Source organism: Suillus discolor (assembly GCF_016758755.1).
Source record: "Suillus discolor strain FC423 chromosome Unknown F5147scaffold_38, whole genome shotgun sequence".
Classification (NCBI taxonomy): Eukaryota; Fungi; Basidiomycota; class Agaricomycetes; order Boletales; family Suillaceae; genus Suillus; species Suillus discolor.
In genome coordinates, this window is record NW_024541285.1 from 310,983 (window position 1) to 335,750 (window position 24,768).

Here is a 24,768-nt window from a genome sequence, read left to right on the forward strand (position 1 = left end):
GTTAAGAACATCGTGACAGCGCTGATGTTTCGGTCTACAATAATAGCTTATCATATTGGTAAAGGCATGAATATACCTGATAGTCTGAAGAAACCAGCTTCAGTAGTAGTTCAACATCTGTATAGAGATACTTGCCGACACTCTTATCAGGGTCGCACCAACATTTTCCTTTCGTGTGCACATCTCCCTGCAGACAGTGCTCAAAGTGGTCATGGCGATACCCGATGTCATTGAAGAAGTGAATTTGTTCCTTCTTCGCGAACAGTCCAGCTCCGATGCTATGAACTGGTGCATCTCCCCAACGCTATTCCAAATGAAACCATCTCCCAAAGCTTGCAAATGCAAGACTCACCTCATAATAGAATCCACCCTGCTCATCAAGATAGTCGAAGAATTTCGAATATGCCTCGCCCCGCCAGAAGTCGAGATCTGCTATTTCAAAGTTGCCCCAGACTAGCCACGTGTTTTCATTAGCACGGGAAAACATCCTGATGTGCAGTAACCTACAGTGGCACAGACTGTAGGATTCTCCGCCATCATCACAGAGAAATTCCATTGTATTTCCAGGAGTTACCAAGTCAGGATTAGCATCAATGAAAGCTGCAGGAAGGTGAGATTGAAATCATAGTAAATGCTGAATAAGTACGCTTACACTTTACAGTGTTCCATAGCATTGGGATTGTAGTTGGGAATTTGTATAATGATATAGTAAAGCCTGTTGACGTTTGAGACTAGTGTATGATCGAAAGCATCATTTGATTTACCATACACCTTGTTTTGGTCTTGCATCATGAGAAAGGGATCATAGTCCCACATCGCAGAATAGCTGGATGTCTGGCCTGATTGGGGAATATAAGCTACATCACATCTCCTTCAGCTGCGTCAACTCACTCGACTCTCCAATAGTACCGGTACTTCTGCAAGAGCTCATGTTGATAGAAGAACTAGGAACTAGTGAGACAACCTTGCCAAGACGCATTACGATCGCGTATGCCAGAATTGAAGCGACACATGTTCTGGTATCTAGGAGCAGTTGGCCAGAAGCAGTGATGATAACTTAGCATACACACGAAACGCTACCTGGAAAATTGTCACACTACATGTATGCTTAGAACTGTAAGATAACCTACCTCCGTAAATCACATCGTTCTTAACCATGTCATCGCGAGACTTGCTTGCTCGTTCTTCATCGATCCACGATGGTTGATGCCAATGGTCGGATGGGATGAGACTGAATTCGACCGTGGCATTGGTTAAGGCCCATATGTGACTTGATAGGCTGTTAGCAGTTTCAAGAATTCGAGTGTAAAGGGGCGCACTGTTTGAAGCTCTGCGTAAAGGGCTCGTCGTTGAGGAAGACATAAGGATACTGGAACTTCCTGTTGAACCTATCCTCGAGTTGCTTCATACTACTCATGATTCCCCAAAGCTCAGAGTTCTGTACAAGTACGATGATCGAGGTGTTCGCTCTGCGATCTTGTAAGTGCATGGACGAATCGGGCTTGCAGTACTCGTCTGGCACGGGTGTTTTGTAGAGAGGGTTTGACTTTAGACCAGTCCATTGTTCTGCGATATTTGAGATGGATGTCGCCTTTCCGTATTCCTCATACGTAAAGCTCGTGATGTAGTGAATTGAAATCTGTTCCAATGTCAAGCCAGGTAACTTGTCAAGTTTACGTGAACACGTACAATAACGCTCAAGACAAGCAAGATGTAACGCATTGGGGTCATCATATTTCCTCGATAGAACAAAAGGTAACTTGATGGTAAATGCAGGAGGAAAGTGGAGAGATAAGACTGCTGTTGGTCGCGATGGAAGAACTGTGAGCCAAAAATATCCGTTGCTCACGCCCATAATGAAGTGCAGCATGAAAGTTTTTCCTCGAATCAGAGCTCCACATCTTCCATCTCTTCTCGATTTCAGTCTAGAAAATATATCAACACACCAACCGCTACATATCGTCGTGCCTGGTCAGCATATGTGATCGTAATCGTGAAAATATGCAAAGACAAATAATGCGCGCCACTGGAGCCATCTAGTTCTGAGTCGGCATAAAGAATCATCTTCATCACTGACATCAATGACTCCCTGTTCAAACTTTATAGCGTCAATATTGCTATCCTGTTCCAGATTGTCTCTTGCATCCGAACCGAGAGCAAAAACCTTGGATTTCCGCTTTACCTGTCTCTTCTTCACAGGTGCTGGTGATGAGATTGAAGGATGAAAGGAGAAATTCGCCTCAAGTTTTCTGCTTCATCCTCTTCAGACATGATGACTTGCTAACATTCATCGAGTTGTATGCGTGATTTATGAATGGAGTGTTTAGATACAGACATTGTGGTTGCTCTAAAGCAGTTGTGCAAGCAGTGCGAACAAGAAAAATGTATGCTTTGTTCCAAGTAGGGCCACCATAGTGACCCCGACCTGTGCAAGAGTAAGGCGAGGTGAGCTGATATCCCCACATTAGCAGGAGTGAATGCGACGCACCGAAGTAAACCTTGAATCCCTAAATTGTAGGAGCCGTAAGGGGACCCATAGAGGTGAGGCTACATGAGAAGATGGTTAGTAGGAAAAGTAGTACAAAGGCATCCGCATGAGCATAAGTGCGGGTATCTGTGTCAATACAGGCCCATCTGCGTCAATACGAGCATCCGCGTCAGTGTGGACATATGCGTTAATGCGGAGATCCATGTCGGTATGAGCATCTGCCTCAATGCAGAAGTTCGCGTCGGTGCAAGTGTCTGCGTCAATACAGGCATCTGCGTCCACGAGAGTGCGAGAATCCACATGCGCATGTCAGAAGGTGTTGGCAAGGACGGTAGTACTCACGCGAACAAGCTTGAAAAATCAATGTGCCATAGTACCTTCAAGTGCTCTCAGTGACTCGTAGCCGGCTTCCCTGCCGGACTTGCTTTCATTGCGTGCGGATGCACGCAAGAATCGGGGCCATTAGATCTCACTGGAGTTTGTAGAACAGAAGAAAATCCGAAAGGTGGAAGGTGGCAGACTGCATACAGGGCACTGTGGGGGAGGCGGAGAAGAGAAGCCACATGCTGCACAGCTGCTGCACGAAGAAGCCCTTGTTTAACCCTACAACCCTCTGCTATTTCAAATATGATGTGCAAGAACTTGTCTTGTATGCCTCAGCATAATATTGCACATGGTTGCCTCAAGGTTGCCTAGGCCTCATGGTACACAACCATATCAATATTAATATCGCCCATTGAGCTCCTGGCTAACACCTTGCAGTTGTTAAGTAATTATCAGATAGAAAACATGGGTGTCACAAGAATGGTATGTGATATAGCTCTTGAGTGGGAGAACCACTGAGATCGACGTGGACTGACATGGTTATTCAAGCTTCAAGTTCAAGGGTCAATGAAGGAACTGGCTGTCTTCTAGTTGCAATGCCTGACTGTGGGAGACTTGATGGCACACTTGCGACAGTTAACTAATCTTGAATATGAATCGATGCCAACACACTTCATACGCCTCATGTTACACAGCTCTCCTTGCCCATTGCCTGAATCTAGATGCTGGCTTAGGGTTGGGTATTTTCTGTGTTCACACCCTGCAATGATTATAAGGCTACACCAATGCTTCTCCGTGACTCACATTTACTACCACTTCCCCCATGGATCCCTCAAGGATAAGAGAGAAAATCGGTCGCTTTCGAATACTTGTTATAGGAAGAGAAAACGCAGGGAAAACTACCATCCTTGAGAGAGTCTGCAACACACGGGATAACCCTGAAATATACAACAGTGCCGGGGAAAAGGTGGGCATCACAATGCTGGTAGGAGGATGGTACTGATCCATCGACGTCAGATCGATCCTGCAGTTTTAAAGGCATCTAAAGAGGTATCAAGGTGTGCTCTTACTTCAGGACATGAACTGATGTACTCTCAGCGTGGAGAGCACGACATCGAGAATGAAATGGTGTTTCAAAGTAACCCGGGATTTGTGTTCCACGACTCATGCAGGTTCAAGACAGGCAGCACATCCAAATTTGAGATGGTCAAGGCATTCATTGCGAGCCGCTCTAAGGAAACCAGCATAACAAAGCAACTACATGCCATCTGGTAATTGCAGCTGATCAATTGTGACATGTGCTATCTCACAATTTCAACATAGGTACTGTATCCCAATGGACGAAGCAAGCAGGGCGTTCACTGCAGGTGAAAATAAGTTTTTCTCTCAGTGCGACACAGGAATCAGTAAGCTTTTCGCATCCCACCCTCACTGACATTCGACTGATGCGCAGAATCACAACCCTCAGTACCGGTCATCATATTATTCACAAAGTTTGATGCTCTATATGACGTTGAATTTGCAAAACTAAGGAAGGAAGGAAAATCCTGGAAAGACGCTAAGGAACTGGCCCCGACACACGCCGAGGAGTCATTCACCAATGGCCCACAACTGAAGTTTCTCAAGGAAGTCCAATGGCCTCCAAAATGTAATGTATGCCTTCCTGGTAAGCCGGTTCATGATCGAGTCGTGATACACGATGACCATTGATCTATTAGACATGGACAAGGATGGTGCAGATTGCGGGATACTCATGGAATGCACGGCTGGAAGTCTGGACAATGAAGTTCTTCAGCAGTTATTTGTCTCGACCCAGCAGAATAACTTGGAGATCTGCATGAAATATGCAGTTGAGAGGTAACTACACATGGACTGATTCACTGGCCGCAAGCGTTAGCGACCAATATGCACAGAACACTTCCAAAATATTTTGACTCTGCAGAGACAACAACATCTGAGGGTTATGAGAGGGTAATAAGGTCATTGGGCGCTTGGTTTCCACACATTTTGGTAAGATTATCATAAAGTTCAAAGGCTCTCATATACATTGGGTGTTTATTTGCAGGTAGTACATGTGTCGATTTTCGTTCGAACTCAAGCCATGCTGATCCAAGTCTTTACTGACCGTTGCCAGACAGTGAGTGTGTCGATCGTCATTCGAGCAAGAGCCATGCTAATCCAAGTCGTTGTCCACTGTTCGCAGTCTGTGAGCGTGTCGATCGTCGTTCGAGCAAGAGCCATGCTAATCCAAGTCGTTGTCCACTGTTCACAGTCTGTGAGCATGTCGATCGTCATTTGAGCAAGAGCCATGCTAATCCAAGTCGTTGTCCACCATTTGCAGTCTGTGAGTGTGTCAATCGTCATTCGAGGAAGAGCCATGCTGATCTAAGTCTTTGACCACCATTCACAGTTGGTGAGTGTGTCGATCATCATTCGAGCAAGAGCCATGCTGATTCAAGTCTTTGACCACCGTTCACAGTTGGTGAGTGTGTCGATCATCGTTTGAGCAAGAGTCATGCTGATCCAAGTCATTGCCCACCATTCACAGGAAGTAAGTGTGTCAATCGTCATTCGAGCAACAACCATGCTGATCCAAGTCGTTTTCCACTGTTCATAGTATGTGAGTGTGTCGATCCTCATTCGAGCAAGAGCCATACTGATCCAAGTCATTGCCAACCATTCGCAGTATGTGAGCGTGTCGATCCTCATTCCAGCAACAGCCATGCTGATTCAAGTCGTTGCCCACTACCTGAAGCGTGTGAGCGTATGATCCTCCTTCGAGCTCCAGCCACGCTGATTGAAGTCTTTGCCCACTGCTCAAAGCGTGTGAGTGTTTGATCCTCCATCAAGCGTAGCCTTCCTCAATAAAGCCATCGCCCGCTGATCCGTTGATAGCAAGTCAGTTGATTCTTTGTCGAGTTCAACCATTCCTGACCAACCCAATTGATCATCTATCGCCAGGAGGTCGGTACATTGATCCTCCACCGACCATCAGCTACTGACCGAAGATACCATCTATCCGTTGACAGCTTGTGAGTTTCCCGACCTCCTACCTTCCTGACCGATGCAATCACTGATTTATTGTTAGGATGTGAGTGTATTGATTCTACGTCGTTCTAACTGACCAAGCACGATACCACACCATTAACAGATTGTGAGTTTCTTGATCCACCATCAAACACAAGCCATACTGACTGAATACATCGACCATCCATTCACAGCGTGTAAGCACATCGACCCGCAGTCGAATTGGGGCTCCACTGACCATTTAAATTGCTGATTCCCATCGACAGTTCGTGAGTGTGTTCATCCACGATCCATTGAGCTTGAGCCTTGCTCACCGAAGATATCATGTTGACAGTCCGTGAGTCTAGAGCCTTGCTAGCGAATGACATCACTGATCCATCAATAGGACGACCTTCGTAAAGATCACCGTGTACAGATACAGTCTAGGTTACTCTCTGTGGTATGTCTAATTGCTTATGGATTGTACACACATTTCTCATGTTGTGACTCTGTCAGGCCTCCAACTCATCACCCCTGGAGAATATCGTTCAGCTCATTTCTGGTGAATTTTGAGGCTACGTCGCAATGAACCTGCTCATTATTGGACGTTTAGCTGCTGTCATTATCTTTGAACACTCTTTCGACATTTTCGACAAGCGGCGCTATCTTCAGGATGAGGAGTCTGATCCCTCGTTTTATGTTGCTCTCGAGCAGTACATGGCATCTCCACATGCAGCTGCTGTCAGGGAAGCTGTGAACACTGCCGTCCATGCATATGAAGAAGCTGTAGCTACTGCCGTCCAGGCATATGAAGAAGCCATGAGGACTGCTGTCTTCCCATATCAAGGAAGACTGTCTGCTTGGATGGCGAAGTTACCGTTTAAGCGCTTCAAGAGGAAGGCACAAGAAGCTTTTGAACACTCTCAGGAGGCGAAGCAATCCTTTGAATGCTCTCAGGCAAAGGAAAAAGAATCTTCGTGCACTTAAACGAAGGAAGAGTTGATCAAGGCTGTTATTGAAATCGCTCTAGATCATCACTTGCATATGTTTCATTGTCACATTGTGGCAGCACTCCCGCTGATTCACTTGTTTTCAGTTAGACCTTGATGTTGGGCAATGCAAAACACACCATCATGAACAATGATCATCCGATTCGGAGAGGAGTCTGGGCTATGAAGATTGTTTGTCGAGGTAGATTTCAGGATGTGGAACTGTCTGAGATAGTTGTGTGATCATGTGATATGGTGCTTTGTGTGGTATACATGTTTGGAGAATGTCAGTCACCCTCAGTCGAGACTGTGGCGAGAGCCAACTGCACTTGATGTGCCTATCAAGTATCCATGGTACAATTTGAAGTTCAAGGTTATGTGATACTCCACAGCCTGTCTCTCAACTTGCATGATTTTTTCGAAAGACATCCCATTTATTATAATTTTGACCTTACACTCTGTGTAGACACGTGGAATTGAATGTTCCCGGTAACATCAGTGACTCCACCTGGTGCACCAGTGATGGATGAGATCTTTACAAAGACCTGTCTATGAGCGGGAGTTATTTGAGGGATATTGAGGGATAACAAATGTGCAGATGATCATAGCTGTTGGTTCTGAAATTTTATGAGGTAAATGCATTATATACATGCAGCGTCAGCCACTCCTTTGTGCATGCCATAGTCAAAACCCATTCTCATTCTCACTATTATGATAGGCCATCGATTGTGCAGATCATAACCTGGGTCTAGATACCTCTTCTCGAGGGACTGACAGGCGATGCCATCGTGGAACAAAGGAAAAACAGACTTACAGGATGTCGGCATCAAGTCGATGGAGAATTCCGCAGTGTTGGATGTCACCTATGCTATGGCTCCAATCAGCTCTTATTGTATTATGCGTGTCTTACAAACACATGAGCATGTCAAAATTGGTACACACCAGAGATCACAGCATGGGGAATATTAGGCCATGGAAATTGCTCTAGGGGTCTAATGCAGATATCCCGCAGCTCTGCTTCCGCTTTTTTCTTGGCGGGTTCCTCGATGGCCTTGTCGCTCAAGGAGGGCAGATGTAGCGAGTGCTTGTACCCTCCCGTGAATGCAGGGGCTTATGTGGACTGTTGGTGTTGTGGGTAGCCTTTGTTTGAGGCATGATTTATTTGCATATCAAGAGTCTGAGGGGGCTAGGGTGAGGGACTTGAGACTGGGGTTGCATGCCCAGATGGCCACTTGTGCCGGAGTTCAGGTAATTGACAGATAAAATGAATTCATTGGACATGTGTCTAACATGTGTGTGGATGATGAGTAGGATTATAAGTGGAGGCACATATGGCAGACTGGAGCGTGATTCAGATGCGTCAGGGTTTGAAATTTGGACTCATTGTGGGCCCGTCAATTCTTGCATCATGCTGCTCATGTGAATGTGAAAAACAGTAAGCATTTTCAAATCTCCCCATCGGGACATGCATTTTCTATTTCTATCGTGAAGTGTCTTTCCCTACGCTGCGCCGGTGGGTCGTTAATCTGGATTTCAAATATATCGCGACCTGTTTTGCTATTTTGGAGCACTTGTCCATTGGGCTTTTTGACGATCGCATAGCAGTTGACCTGCCCCTGCTGTCGAACTGTATCCGTTGGTGCAAGCAGCTTGCAAGTATGTTGCCCACCTCTCAACTCAGCAGCATGGAACCAGATTTCCAACCTCCCTACCCTCCTCAGTGAGCCATGCGGGGCTCCTCATCGGCCTTTAATTTGGGCCAGGACACCGCCAACTTTGCACCTTTTCATAACTTTACAGGTCTTTTTTTTCATGTAAAAACGGCTGCATACACTATCACAGTCATTTAACACTCACAATTCCCCTCCCTAGAAGAGTTTGTAGTAGAGGCCAGTGTTTTGCCTTCGACAGAGGCCGAGCAACTCTGTCACGCGTTCTCCAACCACAAGGTAAATCAAAACCTTCAACACCTCCCCTGGTCCAACAGTTGGGAAGCCCTCAAGTAACTCTTTGACAGTGATCACATGATTCTTTTATTTCACTCAGCCCCAGACCCTGCAGCTCGATTTTCCTCATTGGTACTTCAACCTCAATAACAACTGTCTTTTGGAAGCCATGGCAAGCTGGCTACATGTCCGCTTGCTAGAATCAGTGCACGGAGAAACGGTAACCCGTCGTCTTCCACAGACTATTCACAGTGCTCTCTCAATGGTTCCTGCTTGCTTAGGTCGGATGTAGCAACAGTGTAAAGAGTAGATTCTATGTGGGCGCTACAAAAGTGTTACCTTAAGACTCAGAGTGCGAGTGAGATGTTCGTCCCAAAGAGACTGCCTATAGAAATGCTCCTTGATATAAAGCAAGGGATATCTTGTTAAGATTGAGGATGAGAGAAAGGAATGTTACTAAGAGCACGCTCAATGTTCCGAGGATGCGTCTGAAGAGGTCCGAAAGTGGTCCGAAGATGGTCCGACGTCAAGAAACGAAGGTCCGAGGTTGCGCGAAGCGTCCGAAGAGCTTCCGATGAACAGCGAAAGTTCCGAGAGAAGTACGACGGTGTGTCGAAGTATAAGACTCGCGAAGTATAACTAAACAAAGCCTATCGAAAGTACTTTGAGACAGCGAGATGCGGAATGGCAGCGGTCAGGCCAAACAATCGTTCCGAATGAACAAAAGGTCGATTGTGCGAAGTACGACTATCCGAAAGTGACTCTACTAACTATGACTCATAGCAGGGAAAGTGAAGTGCAGTGCGAGTAGCTAGCAAGGCAGATTATATCCTACAGCGTGAAAGTTCAGAAACTGCATAGGTGAAACCAGTAGCGAGATAAGACATCTGAAATGTAATAAGACTCAAGGCGAGCCGCTACAGAGATATGCATGTAATAAGACGCAAGGCGTGTATAACCGACGGGCCGACGACACATGTGCCCCTAGACATAATCAATAACAGATAACCAAGTGAAGAACGCACCAGCGAAGTCAAACGGACATGAACGGGACATGGTACGGAGGATCGGAACTGTATACAAGCCTCGGAAATGGACGGACGACCTTCGGATGACTCGGACGAATGCATGGAACTCTCGGAAGGTAAAATGGAGTGTCGAGGAATGTGTATGTGGAATACCTATGAGTTTGGCAGGATACGAGCCCAACACCAATCCGAGTGCTACAACGGACACTGTCAGAGTTGATATCGGTTTTACAGTTGAGTCATTTCAACATACCACCCTAGAATCATCGAACTTGACCCGGTCTCATTTAGCAGACACTGAAGCTGTTGTCCGTATCCTCTTCCCCATGCTCCCTCGCACTGACCGAGTCACTGACCAGCGAGACTCATGGGACTTCGAAATTTACTTTGTGAAACAGTGGGACGAGGTCAACAGCTATCTCGATCTTTCAAATGGAAGCCCCGAGTCTGAGGAGACGGACTGAGTGCATTCTTTGCACCACCTGACCAAAATACCGTTTTCATCATCCCACTTCTCTTTTTCTTTCTTACGCTACCGAATAACACCACTCAGAAATCCATGTTCTCCTTAGATTTGTCTCATGGCTTCCAATATCACTTGCATGCGCGCCATTGAAGGATTTAATTGATGAGAGGATATGCCGCACCCCATCCAGATATTGTGTTAAGTGGTAACTAGACAACTTCACCTGGGATCATCATGATCTGAAACGAGTCAGAGGTACAAAAATGATCTCAGCGGGACTACGACAGTACTAGGCAGCTTCTGTGAGCATAAGAAATGATTGATTAATCATGACAGACTGATGAGGAGTTCAGGTGTCAGTCTGGAGATGTAAGTGATCGAAATATGGACCTTTCAGATCTTCAAAGCTTCAGGCCTCAGGCCTCAGGTGCAATCTCGCAGTGAAGGCGGCTGAATCTCAAGGTATCACCACATCTACAGGACTCTTGCAATATTTGTGGTAAGAACCTCCGGGCCCCACATCATGATGGTGGAACGGATCCTGCGCGTACATGTGTTCGAGGTGAAAATGATCGTTATTCAAGAACCTATAAACCTGAACCCATTATTGTATGGCGAGATACATATCATTGGCTCGGAAATCCTTTGCAACACCTGCAACAACATACGGGACCTTCCACGAGCCTAGAAACTTGTGCTTTCGCTTTACCTGTCTCTTCACAGGTGCTGGTGGTGAGATTGGAGATGATGGAATGAGAGAATCGCCTAAAGTTTTTGCTTCATCTTTGTTGGACATGGTGGCTTGTTAGCTTTCATCGAATCATGCGCGTGATTTATAAATGGAGTGCTTACCAGTGATACAGACTCTGTGGGTGCTCTTATGTGGTTGTGTTACTGAGAACGAGAAAAATGTCTGCTTGGTTGCAAGCAGGGCCCCGATAGTGATCCCGACCTGTGCAAGAGTGAGCCGAGGTGAGCTGCTATTCTCACATCAGTAGGAGTGAATGCGACACACCAAAGTGAACCTTGAATCCCTAAATTGTAGGAGCTGCAAGGGGACGCATGGAGGTGAGGTTACATGAAACAGTTAGTAGCAAAAGTAGTAAGAACACATCCACGTGAGCACAAGTGCAGGCATCCACGTCAATGCAGGAGTTCACATCGGTGCAAGCACCTGCGTCAATGCAAGTATCCGCGTCCACGAAAGTGCGGGAATCTACATGCGCACGGCAGCAGGTGTTGGTAAGGACGGTGATCACGCTCACCACTGGTAGAAGGTCTGGGTGCCATGGATGATTCCTCCCCTTATCAGGTTTTGTGGTGAGGAACCTGACGATGTAAATGATCGAAATATGGCACAATATTCATGATGAGAACTTCCTGGAATGCCGGATCCTGCCGATTCCTGCGCATGGATGGCCTCGAGCTTGAAAAAAAAAGGTCGTCATCTCAAGAGGTAGGGGAAATTCAAACATCTGATATCAACCTGGACAAACTTCGCATGCCACCACCACCACCGTTACAGCGTTATGGTCACACTAATTAGACCATATATAGTAATTACTTCCGACTTTCAAAGGCTAAAATAATACGAAGAACATTGTTAAATGCGAGTGATTGAAGTGAGAGTACAATGAAATGTGATATTGTAGTTGCGAGTACAATTTGTAGACTACGATTATGTGAATTCAAACCATAGAAAGCATAATGAAGGCACTACGAAGGATATCAACGGATCAAAAGCAGCTCAGCGGATGAAAACATGATAGCGGAGGACAGAATGATTACACAAGTAAAGTACACGCAGTCTGAAGAGGTTTGATAGTGGTGCGAACGTGCTTGGATGTCATGGGTCCCACAGATGCTGTTGCTGAGTGTTTGAGGGAGCGAGAACCTGAAGCTGGCACATTCTCCTTCCCCTTATGCGAAGGTTGCCTACACTCTGTCGGGATGCCAGCGGAGGCCTGTTTGAGCTCACTCAACTCCATAGACTCCCAGACACTCTCAGGCAAAGGAACACCGGCCTCTCTGCATCCAGGAATGGCGTACTCTTCGTGCTCGCTGAAAATATGAGCGGTCATATTGTAGCGCCAGACACTTTGGACAAAAGCAACTGGCACCTTGCGCGAAGTTTTCCCAGGTTTAGGAGGGAGGGTTGGATGGCATAGACCGCACTTCAAGGGTACGTTGCGGCAGGGATTGTTCTTTGATCCATGATCCGCAAATCCATATTTGAACATGTGTCGGTAGGCGCACTTCATTTCCCAGTCTGGGGTGCCGCTCGCAGGAACCTTGATGGTAATGGCGCATTCGGGAAGTCCAGAACGGCCGCAGAATCCCCATGGAAGAGCATCGCCGACCTTATTCAAATTAATTAATCGTGTAGAGTAGCATTTGAAACAAGAACATACCGGTTCTTTCAGACTGGTCTTCTCGGGTGTGTTTGTGGACACACGCAAGATATGCTGGCCAATATGGGCACAGATATTGGTGACTTTCATGTGGCAGAGGGGGCAAGTAGTGACACATTTGCCTTTGGATGCAGATAGAAGATGACCTGCTTCGATCGAGATGATAGCTAGTGTACCTGATAAGAATCATTAGCGACACATGTTTCAATTGATGTGATCAAAGATGTACCATCATTTGATCGATAAGGAAACATATCAGTGTCTGAAGGGGAAACTTGCACAATGGATTTGAGAGGGACTTTGGTTTCGACAGCCTTCGCCCATAAAATGTCGCAAGCAGCTTGAAGTGCATCTTGATGTACTTGCCAAGTGCTTTGCCCACCTTTGATCTCCTGGAACTGGTCAGGATTGATGTCATCCCGAAACTGGATGAACATTGGCTTGGGATTAACAGGTTCGACGAGTGAACCAGGCACGCTGACGACCACAACATGTTCTGTTGACTCCTCAGTTCCAGGGATAATAGAGTGAGCCTTCATGTAGCCTCCATTCCATAGGAAAGATGTTGGGGACTCAGGTGAGGGACATGTTGGGATGATAGTTAAGAGTTGTCCTGTGACTTTAATTGTTGACTGTGAGGCCTTCATGACAGCAATGTTCATTGATGCACAAGAAATATTGAGCAACGTAATGAGTGTTGACCGCAAGATTCCGATGGAGAGTGTAAGACCTGAACAAAAAATTGTAAGGAAGATGTCGCCAATGAGGAATGAGTGTTGATCCGTTATGCGGCCAGCAGACATGTCAATTCGCTTGTTGACCTTGGTGTAACCCGCACGAATCCGCTCCAGTCGATTGTGAGACTTGGAAATGAAATCCTTATTGATGACCAGATGGCACACCATCTGTTTGTGAATCCACTGGCCTTTGAACAATAGGTAGTCATCAGGATGTATTCCTGGACCTTCAGGCAATGGGGGAGCAGATGGGTCAACGAGAAGCGGAAGATGATGTCCAGTAGGTGGAGCATCGGAAATGGACTCCGCAGTCAATGCCTTCTCGAAGGTCAGCATGACTTCTTTGGAGTCAGCCTCAGCAGGTGGGATTGGGTGAGAATTTGGTACTACATTATCATGAGAAGTGACAACGGGCACAAGTGGGCTATGGCGCGAGGAGTGAGCTACATCTGGTGCAAATTATACAACTTACCTCTGAGGGAGGAGTTCCTTGTCTGCCTCTGAAATCCCAAAATATTTGTTTTCTCCGAAGGGACGCAGCATGTCGATAGCCAGATCATGGAAGAGCTCGATGAAGGAGAAATTGATAGGATCAACTTGTGAAGTACTGAGAATAGAAATAGCCATTTCCCGGCCATTGCGCCAGGCAGTTGGGAGATCACAGCACCCAGAGACGATGTCATCTTTCCACATGTCACGGTTGATGTGGTCTATGTCCTCGACTCGGGTGCCCAGGCTCAGATGACGATGGCCTGGATCCAGCTCGGGATGGTGCTTCAACACGCCATCAATATCTTTGGCGGCACCCAAACGATTGATCACCTGTGAAAAAGAGCATCCAGAGTTATGGCCACCTATCATCTGAGTGCGACCGAAATGAAGTTCTAGACGGTCATCTCCGGAGTCACCAAGAAAAAAGGAAGCATGCGGATCAAGAACCTGTTGCTTCACTATGGAAAACATAATACTCTTGACCATGGTGTGCATGTCGTAGTAGAGTTGATGAGACATGAAGGAGCGTTGGTGAGAGCGGAAGAGGGTGAATGAAAGATGAGTGAATCGGCTGAGATACTGGACCTGTTCTGTGAGCGAAAGATTGACATTGATGAAGGGAATGAGGAAAGACTTGATCACATCACTAAGGAGCACGATTGACATCAAGTCAGCACGTCTGTCGATGTTGGGAGAAAATGAGTCATTCAGGAAGTCGCGCTGTGACTCAGTGAGCCCGATGATAGCTTTAATAAGTTCTACTGCTCGGGGGACGTCTTGTGGATCATTGGGATGCAAGAGTTTCATGACACTGACTTCATCATAAGCAGGCAGCCATACCAGATAGCGAGAGAGCATCATAGCATTGATGACCTGTCCATTGTTGAGTGTGATGCCCAAGGGAGAGCATATTAGCGTGCATATACCTAAATTAAAAGAATTGTCAGACTGGAAGACTCAATAAACATTGAATAAAAACTTACGTTTGAAAATATGCTTTGGATCAAAGTCTAGTGTTACGTCGTCATCGCCTGTCCACATATTCAAGCCAGGCATATTGATGAGTATACCATATAACAGCGACTCCGAGGATAAGGGCTTCTTCACAAAAAGTCTATGTCCTGCTGCACGACGAGTAGCATCACCATCAGTTGCAAGGGACCAAATCGGCCCGACAGTTTGATCTGCACCAGTTGCCTTCCAGCACTGTAAGGCACGCTTGAGGACACCCTCCATGTCCGTTGCATCTTCCGTCTTGCATGTGGGTGCAACTAGGATGGGGTAGAGCTCGTCCTCGCTGAAACAAGCAGCACCAATCATGGTGACTTCCTTCCCGAGGTGCACTTCTTCATCGTGGATTTTTTGTGCTATGGCGACAGCAGAGTCGTAGGTCCGAAGAACTGGATCTATGAGATTAGAGTGCTTCCAACAGAGTCCACCTATCTTGTTGTATCTGCTATAATGTACTGCCATTTCTTCAATAGCCATCTCGTCGATCATGATACTAACTCCGTGAAGTGATGTGATATCAGCGCGGGTACTAAGAATACCAGACTGGATGTTTGTATCGAAGTGTTCATCACGAATAGTGCCGATGGTGGGGGAGATGGTAGTAAAGGCTGCTCGAGTGCGAAGAGTGCGCAGAGATGGAATACTAAGCTTCTGATTTAATGCGAACAGGAGTTGACGGCCCCCAAGTCAGTAGACTAGTGTAGCAATGTCCAGATCATCAGCACCATAGCCCCATGGACGGTAGGCACCTTCCAGAGCGTCCTCCAATTTGTTGATGATTTCCCGGACACTGGTGCCATTGCCCAAGGCAACATTGATTATTTGTTGGAGGTGGGGGATGTCGTGTTCAGAAATTGCCATGAGAAGGCGGTGGTAATCGTCGAGCCTACTGAGAGCACTGATATACTCGTGAGAAGCATTAAGGCCCTGAGTTGGAGTTGAATTAGCGAGGACACATGTACTATGGAATGAAAGTAAACATACCTGCAGTCTCAATTGCCGAGCTTGATCAGCATAGCTTTGCGCAATGTCTCGCATATTCGTGAGGCCTAGATACTTGTAGTTAGTATGAGGCTTCGGATCCCATGCAGTTTGGGAGAGGTGGTTGACATGTGCAGAGAGTTCAGTGCATTCGCCGCAGGGTGAACCCTTGATCAAAGTAGACATGAAGCAACACTTTGATCGAATATAAGGTGTGCTAGGCTGGGTGAGATTGATGATGAAGGGGAGCCCATCCAAGCCATCATGATAGCGTTCCCAAGGGAGAAACATGATGAAGGGAGGAAGATCTTGCAGCCAGACAACCAGGAGTCCAGGACAATTGTCAGGATGAGCAGCAGAAAAATTGCTGGGAGGTTTGTTCAATTAGTCAAAACAAATGATGAAATGAAACCAAAATGAAACATACTACGTGCTTTGATCTGAGGTAAATGATGGGGAACGTGTGATCGGTTCATCACTGGCAGACACGTTCCTGGCTTCTTTGTGCCTTCGAGCAATTGTCTGAAGGCATTTCTTACTGCCTCGATGGGCACTCAGAGCATTGAAATGTCCAGTGTCCCACAGAGGAATTCCAGATGGGAGACTTGTTTGACACCACTCCTCGCAGTCAGGGCAGCAGATACTCCATTGTTGCTGAGCACCAACACGTGTGAGCAATCCACCAGCATGGAACACCTGGTAAAGTCCCTCGGTCATATTTAATGCCAGTTGTTCAGCAACGTTGATTTCCAAGATTGGGGGATCTCTCCATATCTCCGGTGAGGCAGAACGACTCAGAGATGAATCTGGAAGCCAGTAAGATGAGGGTCCTTCGCTATCTGGTAGCACAGCAAAGTCTGAGATTGAACTAGAAGAATATCCGGACGACTGGTCCGTGTCAATGAAATCTGATCTGTCGTCCGTCGTGTGATTTGATCCAAATATATGCATTCCAATATTAATATGAGCCGAGTTGTTACTGTAGTTCTGTGCTGTAGAATACATAATGCGATGGTCTAATGTAAGTCTAATGGTTTGGTGAAAGCTGATGATGCTAGGACAATGGAGAGATATCAGACATTAAGAACGTGTTGACGAGATGTGTCACATTGATATTGACGCGTCGTATTGCTTATTGCGTCACATGTTCTCAAAATTACATCTAGAAATTATTGTTCCTTTATCAGTGTGCCTCAATGTGCACTTCTTATTAAAACAAGTATCTAGATGTATTCTATAGTACTGATTATACCACACTTTCTGTACTCAACTAACGATTTGACGAAGAACTTGGGCCACTATCGAGAAACTCAGAACTTATGTTTTGAAACTTCGGGTGGCTGTATATTAAGGTTTACAAGCTTAGTAATGTCGAGCTCTATATCCGGGATTTGCCTTTTGCCCACCTCTTGCGTTATCTGAACCGAAAAGTGCACCGTGACACTGCACGTGGATGCGGGACTTTCCATGCGCAGTGCGCACCCGGGAACCAAGCAGGCTCGAATTCAAAAACAACGTGGACAGGCTGAATTTTCCCTACACGAGGATAGGCTGGGAAATAGTAGACCAGAAATCAGGCAATCCGGCATGAGCGAATAGTCATTGAACCGACACTTCGAGGTCGTGTTCTATTCGCTTCTGCTCAGAGTCTTGGTCACCGACGCTTGGAAGGACAGGGTTGTTCGTGTCCGTGTTCTGTAGGACTCCCTGCACTGTACTTATTCCATCCACATATGACCATGCATCGCGCTCTAGTTGTTTCTGAAATCCTTCTGGACATATTCGCTCATGTCGATACAATCCTGGACCCATTATCGTATGGCGAGATATCATTGGCTCGAAAATCCCTTGCAACGCTTGCAACGACATGCAGGACCTTCCACGAGCCCGCAATGGATTTACTCTGGGCTGACATGCATGGGATAGTACCACTGCTGGGCTGTGTAACGAGGCTACATCACATGATATATCATCATGCCGGAAGGGTCAGTGCGGACTAGTCTCGCTCTGTTCATACTATTTCGTTCATTAGCTCACTGAGTGTCTACACGCAGTACACTTGGTACTCTGAAGGTATCGATCCATTATGTGAGCACGAAGTCCTCCAATTTTTGCGTCACGCCCACCGCGTGCGCTCATTGCAAATCCCATTCGACAACCATTTTCACCTTCTTTCAGTCCTTCCTATCAAGACATTCATATTCCCGAGATTGCTGTCGTTATCAATGGCTGTACATCCGGCTGGATACTTACATCTCTTCCTACCCCCCACTCTGCGCCGTTGTTCGCTATCGCTCATTCATCCCGATTTGAAATTAATTGCGACCTGTTGTGTTGCTACCTTGGAGGATCTAACCATCAAGATCCCCTACCAAAGCACAGCGGATGAGCTGTGCCTGTTATCTGACAGTATCCGTCTGTGCAAGCGGCTTGTAACTCTGTATTGTCCACCTCTCGACTGGGCAGCATGGAAGCACCTGTCAAACCTCCCCACCCTTCTCTCAGTGGCGATCTCTGGCGAAGTCCTTTGCCCGTTGGACACGGATAACTTCGTTTTCACACGTTTCCTCAACGTCACGGCTCTTTCTTTCCATGTAACTACGGCTTCATACGTCATCGCGGTAATGCGCAACTCAGCATTCCCCTCACTGGAAGAGTTTAAAATGGTTGCCCGTGTTTTGCCGTGGGAAGATGCTGAGCAGCTTTTTCATGCACTGTCACAGTGCACGGCATGCCAGACCCTTCAACATATCGACATTTTATCCCGTGATCAAAGAGTTCCAGAGCCCTCAGACAGCTCTTTGACACCGATCACTCAATTTCTTGGCTTCACTCAACTCAGAACTCTGCAGCTCGCTTTTCCCCATTGCTGCATTCGCCTTGACAACCACCTCCTTTCGAAAGCCATGTCAAGTTGGCCGCACATCCGCTCTCTGAAAGTAGAAGACCCCCATCCTCACCCAGCTACTATCACATTTCGCGGGTTATCCACAGCGTTGCGTCAATCTCCCCACTTGCATACGCTGCACATATCAATGGATGCTCTGAATATTGATATCGATCCTCAGGCCGAGTCGTTTCAGCACACATCTCTACAAACATTGGATGTGCGCACCTCTCACATAGCGGATCGGGAAGCTGTCGCTTACATCCTCTTCACTATGCTTCCTTCGGTTGAGAGCGTTATCCATGGCTCTAGTGGACGCCACATCCGGTATGCATGGCAGGAGGTTAACAGGCGTCTCCAATCTCTCAAGTCTTCTGCGGTCCTTGGCTGTCGTATCACAGGAGCAACTGCAGCGTGCTGAACTCTCCATACGTATGTGTTCAACTAGATGTGCTATCCGATAACTTAATACTTAGAATGTGGGAGTGGGAGGTCGGGGCAAGCAAGGTAGCTTATGCTTCGACATGTAATTGGCTCGAGATTTATTATTTGCATGATACATTACTTATAACTAGCTCCCATCCATAGTGCCAGCACGCCTTACAGAATGTCTGGGTACTTGAGAATCAATCTCCGTCCTACTGCGTGGTCCATGTGCACCGAACTGAGCCGGCGTGTTTAAACATAACTGAAGTAAGTATACACGATTCATACGTAGCCTTCCTTGCAGCCAACATTAAATCACGCTCGCACTCGTTCTAACTAACAAGCGAGCCCAGTACAAGCACCTGCCGCCGTCAGCTCGACGACAGGTATCTTCGTGCTTGTCTTCCTCATCAGATACATCGGCACCCGATCGATCGCAGCAAGCTCTCGCATGGGATTCAGTTTGTTAGACAGATCAGAGAGGGGTGTTTTCTTATGGTCCCCTTTAGATGTTCTCTCGTAGGTTAATAAAACGCGTGAAAACGCTACTGAAGAATAATGCATGCGGTCAATAAACTTATTGTTTAGTGAAAACGAGTTACGAGAATGATGGAGTCTTGACCGTAAGCCCTGGAGATGCACAGAGCGTACGTATGATAAATGACGATGTCCACCTTTGACTTGTAATCCAGAGCTGTAGTAACCAGGCAATGCACTGCTCCAGAGCGACATAAAAGGAGCAAACGGATGTTTGCTGGTCCTGACGATAGCACCGCTAAATGTAGAAAGAGCGTTCAAAGATAATGACAACAGCTAAATGGTCAATGATAAGCAGATTTATCTCGATGTAGCCTCGAAATTCACATTCACCAGAAATGAGCTGAAAAATGTTCTCCAAGGGTGATGAGCCAGAGGCCTGGCAGATTCGCAACATGAGAAATGTGTGTACAATCTGTAATCAATTAGACATACCACAGAGAGTAACCTAGATCGTATCTTTACACGGTGATCATCACGAAGCTCGTCCTATTGGTAGATCGGTGATGTTGTTCGCTAGCAAGGCTCTCCATGGAGGAAGGTACTAGTAAATGTGACGGAGAAGTGTCGGTGTACCCTAGAATCATTGCAATACTAGTGTGCAATGTGAATCCGGCAAATACTCAACCCGAAGCCACCATGCTGAATCCTGATTCATTGGGCAATGGGTAATATAGATATAGCTGTTACAGTGTATCATGAGGCGGCGCACCGAAGTGGCGTTGGCGTTGGCCCTTACTATGGAAGCAAATAAGATCTACAGTACATATCCTGATAATGCATAATGCATAAAAAATTATAACAAATCAGGATCCAATCTTTTCGAGACGCACCAAGTCATCCATTCGTAGAAATGAGCTTGGTCCATATATTGCTGTTAATGTATAATTTTTGGTGCCAAAGATTGATTTTCTAGTGATTTGTTTGTATTTATTATTATTATGCATTATCAGGATATGTACTGTATATTTGAAATTAGTCACGGCATGTGCCGAAAAGTTGAGTACTGACTCAGTCCAGTGAGCTTTTGGCCTCCGAGTCCTTGCCGTGCCATCACCATCATCTGTCGTCATCTATCGTCATAGAGCTGGTGAGACTCTGGTATCGTCTTGACGCATGTGTTTTTTATTTGGTACGTTATCAAAGCGTCAGGTGTTTTGTGTTAGGCACCAATATCCACTGGGCGCAACACGAGGCATACACGATGGTACCTCGCTTCCTCGCAGGTGAAGCGCTAGCGGTTGTACTTAACCTCTAGATAAATTTACAGTAGCTCAGAGTGGGCTCTTCCCTAAATCATGGTTGATTCTCTTCACACCTCCAAGTCAACGGTTTCCTACCCTCTCCATATCTCTGGTGCTCAATTCTTGTCAAGTAGCATTGATGATCAGCCCACTGAATATATTCAATAGGTATCACCGTCAATTTCAACAAGCTGAAAGCGAATATAGAGTCTGCTGAAGTACGGATTGGTAAGTTACATTCGCCAATTACACATGAAGCAGGAAATCGGAGTTTGCAACACAAGTTTTCTCCACCCATGTAAGTGCTCAGCACTCGACTCCAATGCATGCTCTCACTTGAGTTACTACTGTGTTGTTGTACCGTAGGGTGCTTTCCCACGGAGATACATTTTCCTTGCATATACAATCCACGAAATGGCTTGGGATTAGTGATGTGCGGGCCCGGCTCGGCCTGAAAGCCCCGGCTTAGGCCCGGCTTTGGGGAGCTTGGGCTTTGCAAAAGCTCAGGCCGAGCCGTGAGCCCAAGCCAGGCCAAAGCCGCGGCTCAGCTTGGGCTCAACGACGGCTTTCAAGAACAAAATGATCTAAAATTCAATCTAAGCATATTTGTAACGGTGAGCAATCAACGACACGCGCATACCAATGCCATCCACCACGCCATTCCCAATACCACGAACACCATGCGCAAACGCCCAGTGCACGTCAGCAACTGCTGACATGGCTCAAACAAGTGCGGACGACAGACACGAGTAGGAGGAGGGAAGAAGATGAGGAGATCTCGCGAAGGGTAAGTGGGCATTGAGAACACGGCAGTGTCGGGATGGTGCTCTAGGGGACTTGATCCGATCTTCTCGCTGAGATGTCAGATTATTTAAATATCGACTGTACTCGGAGAGTGAGGACAATGCTGTGTCGCGGCGGGATCGATGATCATGAGATGGGGAGTGATATCCTGATTCATCTTGGTTGCTTGTACTATCCCAGCTTAGAGGTGGCGGCGAGTTGGCAGTCGGTATCTCCGATGCAATAGACAGCACTGATGAAGGACGTGTTGATCCTGAAGACAACGTGTAAGTGGATGCTGAAGACGACGAGTACATGGATGCTGAAGATGATGTGTAAGTTGATGCAGAAGAAGCAACTGGACTCGATAGTGCCATCAAAGACGACTCCCGCTCCAACTGGCGACGCTCCTCGTTTTCACGCTCGAGAACAATGGACATGGGCATGAGGATGTGATCAGATTTGCGAAGCTGGAATAATACTCGAGTGTCTCTCCAAGCGGGATGTAATGCATCTATGTGTGGTTTGCATGAGACTGCACAGTGCATGAAGATTCTCAGTGTTCTCTAAGTCCTCTGCCAAAATGGACCTTGTTGGTGACAAGCTCGAGGCTCTTGAACGGAAATGATGGCGCCAGCGGTGTCGTGTGGATGTTGATTCACCTGCCAGAGATGGTGGTGCATGCACATGGCGAGGATTGCAAGAATCAAGACCTGAAAACCATGGTTAAAGGTCTAACGAGACATATGAGAAAAAGTGAGGTTGCTCACGATTGGTGGGCGCACAACTCTGGGTTGGGCTGGATGAGTGGCAGTACACGTCAAATCAAGATGTCATTGAGTCCGTGGAGGTCTGTAAAATCGATATCTATGAGGGACAAAAAGCCGCGGCCTGAGCCACCGGCTCAGGCTTTTCAACACCTCAAGCCGGGCCCTGGGCTGTGGTCAGGCCCTGACTTGGGCCCGGCTCGGCTCGGCCTAATCAGGCTTGGCTTTGGCCAGCCCACGGCCTGAAGCTGGGCCGTGCACATCACTACTTGGGATGAAGACCAAGCATCGAGATATTACTTTCAACCCAGACGACATGTTCCGTGCATATAGTGCAAGCGAAAGACAAGGTGAAATAAGAGTTGCCTTAATTGGTTCCAAATTTAACCTCACGTGTGTAGAATACACCAAAATTCATAAAAAAATCAACATCGTCATCAACCTTTCCGGAAGTACAACAACTGAAGTAAGGATCTGTGTATGACATTGAACCCGTCTAAGTCATAGATTAGCAGGCTGAACAGTCTGTCCTGTCCAGCCAAAGCCTTGAGCTTCGGCCTACCACTTCCGAAATATTTCGGAAGTGCCCTCGGTGAGTCAGGATGATCATCAAGTGCCGTTCTTGAGGTTGACTCTCCCAAGGTTCCGAATTTTGGTGATAGGAAAGGTATCTGGCTTTCTCCGATCTCAGGCTAGTGTTGACAATGTGCTTTTAATAGACTGAAGTCGGCAAGTCTTCAGTGATTAACCACACATTTGGGGTGGAAAACGCGGTGGGTTGAACACGACATTTCAATAAGTGCAGCTATTCATGCTATGGATAGATCACCTCGGATGATAAGCCAGGCGAGGTCAGCATTGACCATGAGTTCATCTCACCTCAGAATGACAAGTTTGTTCTTCACGATAGCAAAGGTTTTGAACCACGGGATGAAGACAACCTCAAAATAGTTGAAGACTTCATTGACCGTTGGAGGAACATGCCCACTCCGGAACATCAGTTGCATGCTATTTGGTAGGGATTCTATTTTGACCACACCATTATAGTGGATTGACCAAATATATGAAAGGCTTTGCTTTGAGATACCCCGTGCAGGCGGACGTTTGCTAGAGACGGGAATGGAGGAATTCCTGACATTGAAAAATAGTGGAAAGCTGGGAAACGGTAAGTAAATTGATAGTCATATCTACTACTTTGGAGCTCACACTATCAAAGTTCCCGTTATCGTCGTTCTTACCAAATACGATATGATCATCGGTCGCATAGAACGAAATTTAGATGAAACCTATGCCAATGAATTGAATGACAAAGCCATCAAGGAAGTCATCAAGAACAAAGCAGAAGCCGAACTGCAGAATACCTGCATCGGACCTCTAAAGCAATTCACAGGGCCTGATATACCCTATGTCACGATCTCTAGTGTGTACCAATACTCCAACAGGTTCATGTGTGCCTCTGATTGTAAAATAGCTAAAGCAGACCACAAGCAGACACTCGTCCACCTGATCGAAATCACTGAAACCTGTGTCGATCGGTATTCTGCACCCGAGGCTGTGGTGATGACCTCCATCGCTCAGCGAGTGCGTCCTGGACTCAAAATAAAGGCATCAATTGAGTGAGTCTTGCTTGCTTCATTCTTATCTCGTGATTTATGCTGTGTCAGGGTTGGCAAGAAAAGTCTGTCCCAGTTTCATGTTCATGATTACTGAATACAATCTAAATTGTCGTGTCTTGCAGAATACTGGAAAGCGCTTGCGTCGTGCCCAACATTCAAGAACCACGAGATGTGGGATTGTCTACATGTGCACAAGATCCTGTAGGGATAATGCATTAAATATGATAGATATCAGTAGATTGTGATGCAGGAGACAGGCTAAGTGTAGGTTGCATTACCTTCTCACCCAAACTGGTAGTGTAATGCATTATATCTACTCCCCCTATTACCAGGCCTGTCCTATACACAGCCGCACTTTTTGCATTTTTTAAACTCAGCTATTTGTCACCACACATCACATCTCCGCATTTTTCAGCCCCACAGTGTGGGAATTACCCCACAACACCAAAAACATCGACCATTTTGAGAATCTCTTCAATATCAATTATTCCCACACCCTCCCCACCTCACTACAGCTTCACCACCACACCACAATAGCTCCCCCTTTAAATATAAGTAGTAGTTTAGTATATATATGTATAATATAATATAATAGACTGCTTTTTTTGTTTGTTTGTGTGACTGCTCCT

At 46.4% G+C, this 24,768-nt stretch overlaps 7 protein-coding genes across 7 annotated transcripts; 4 read left to right on the plus strand and 3 right to left on the minus strand.

Moving 5' to 3' along the window:
* Positions 1 to 34: 34 nt before the first annotated feature.
* F5147DRAFT_805728 (glycosyltransferase family 15 protein) lies at positions 35 to 1,736 on the minus strand (the record flags this gene model as incomplete). The annotated part of the gene is made up of 10 exons (XM_041443353.1): positions 35 to 84; positions 136 to 304; positions 353 to 453; positions 508 to 600; positions 653 to 731; positions 815 to 839; positions 892 to 944; positions 1,096 to 1,270; positions 1,320 to 1,639; positions 1,690 to 1,736. Coding segments are annotated over 10 exons (1,112 nt in total), but the record flags the coding sequence as incomplete, so codon positions are not given.
* Positions 1,737 to 3,635: 1,899 nt separating this feature from the next.
* F5147DRAFT_579385 (uncharacterized protein) lies at positions 3,636 to 4,087 on the plus strand (the record flags this gene model as incomplete). Its single annotated transcript, XM_041431484.1, has 2 exons — positions 3,636 to 3,797; positions 3,863 to 4,087. The coding sequence occupies 2 exons, from the start codon at positions 3,636 to 3,638 to the stop codon at positions 4,085 to 4,087; spliced, it is 387 nt and encodes a 128-aa protein (XP_041291268.1).
* A 2,076-nt stretch (positions 4,088 to 6,163) lies between these two features.
* On the plus strand, positions 6,164 to 6,805 carry F5147DRAFT_775289 (uncharacterized protein; the record flags this gene model as incomplete). The annotated part of the gene is made up of 4 exons (XM_041441696.1): positions 6,164 to 6,172; positions 6,225 to 6,278; positions 6,335 to 6,380; positions 6,432 to 6,805. The coding sequence occupies 4 exons, from the start codon at positions 6,164 to 6,166 to the stop codon at positions 6,803 to 6,805; spliced, it is 483 nt and encodes a 160-aa protein (XP_041291269.1).
* A 5,226-nt stretch (positions 6,806 to 12,031) lies between these two features.
* Positions 12,032 to 16,830, minus strand: F5147DRAFT_775291 (uncharacterized protein; the record flags this gene model as incomplete). Its single annotated transcript, XM_041441697.1, has 8 exons — positions 12,032 to 12,607; positions 12,659 to 12,834; positions 12,888 to 13,819; positions 13,868 to 14,813; positions 14,871 to 15,546; positions 15,595 to 15,825; positions 15,883 to 16,246; positions 16,307 to 16,830. 8 exons carry the CDS (start codon positions 16,828 to 16,830, stop codon positions 12,032 to 12,034), a joined length of 4,425 nt encoding a protein of 1,474 aa, XP_041291270.1.
* A 504-nt stretch (positions 16,831 to 17,334) lies between these two features.
* On the plus strand, positions 17,335 to 19,408 carry F5147DRAFT_242588 (uncharacterized protein). The gene is made up of 2 exons (XM_041428799.1): positions 17,335 to 17,864; positions 17,934 to 19,408. The coding sequence occupies exons 1-2, from the start codon at positions 17,613 to 17,615 to the stop codon at positions 19,185 to 19,187; spliced, it is 1,506 nt and encodes a 501-aa protein (XP_041291271.1). The 5' UTR covers positions 17,335 to 17,612; the 3' UTR covers positions 19,188 to 19,408.
* Positions 19,409 to 21,476: 2,068 nt separating this feature from the next.
* Positions 21,477 to 22,304, minus strand: F5147DRAFT_775293 (uncharacterized protein; the record flags this gene model as incomplete). The annotated part of the gene is made up of 3 exons (XM_041441698.1): positions 21,477 to 21,557; positions 21,614 to 21,827; positions 21,862 to 22,304. The coding sequence occupies 3 exons, from the start codon at positions 22,302 to 22,304 to the stop codon at positions 21,477 to 21,479; spliced, it is 738 nt and encodes a 245-aa protein (XP_041291272.1).
* Positions 22,305 to 22,797: 493 nt separating this feature from the next.
* Positions 22,798 to 24,233, plus strand: F5147DRAFT_775294 (uncharacterized protein; the record flags this gene model as incomplete). The annotated part of the gene is made up of 10 exons (XM_041441699.1): positions 22,798 to 22,873; positions 22,925 to 22,989; positions 23,039 to 23,115; positions 23,166 to 23,190; positions 23,243 to 23,296; positions 23,348 to 23,538; positions 23,594 to 23,688; positions 23,740 to 23,943; positions 23,995 to 24,139; positions 24,188 to 24,233. 10 exons carry the CDS (start codon positions 22,798 to 22,800, stop codon positions 24,231 to 24,233), a joined length of 978 nt encoding a protein of 325 aa, XP_041291273.1.
* Between the last annotated feature and the right edge of the window lie 535 nt (positions 24,234 to 24,768).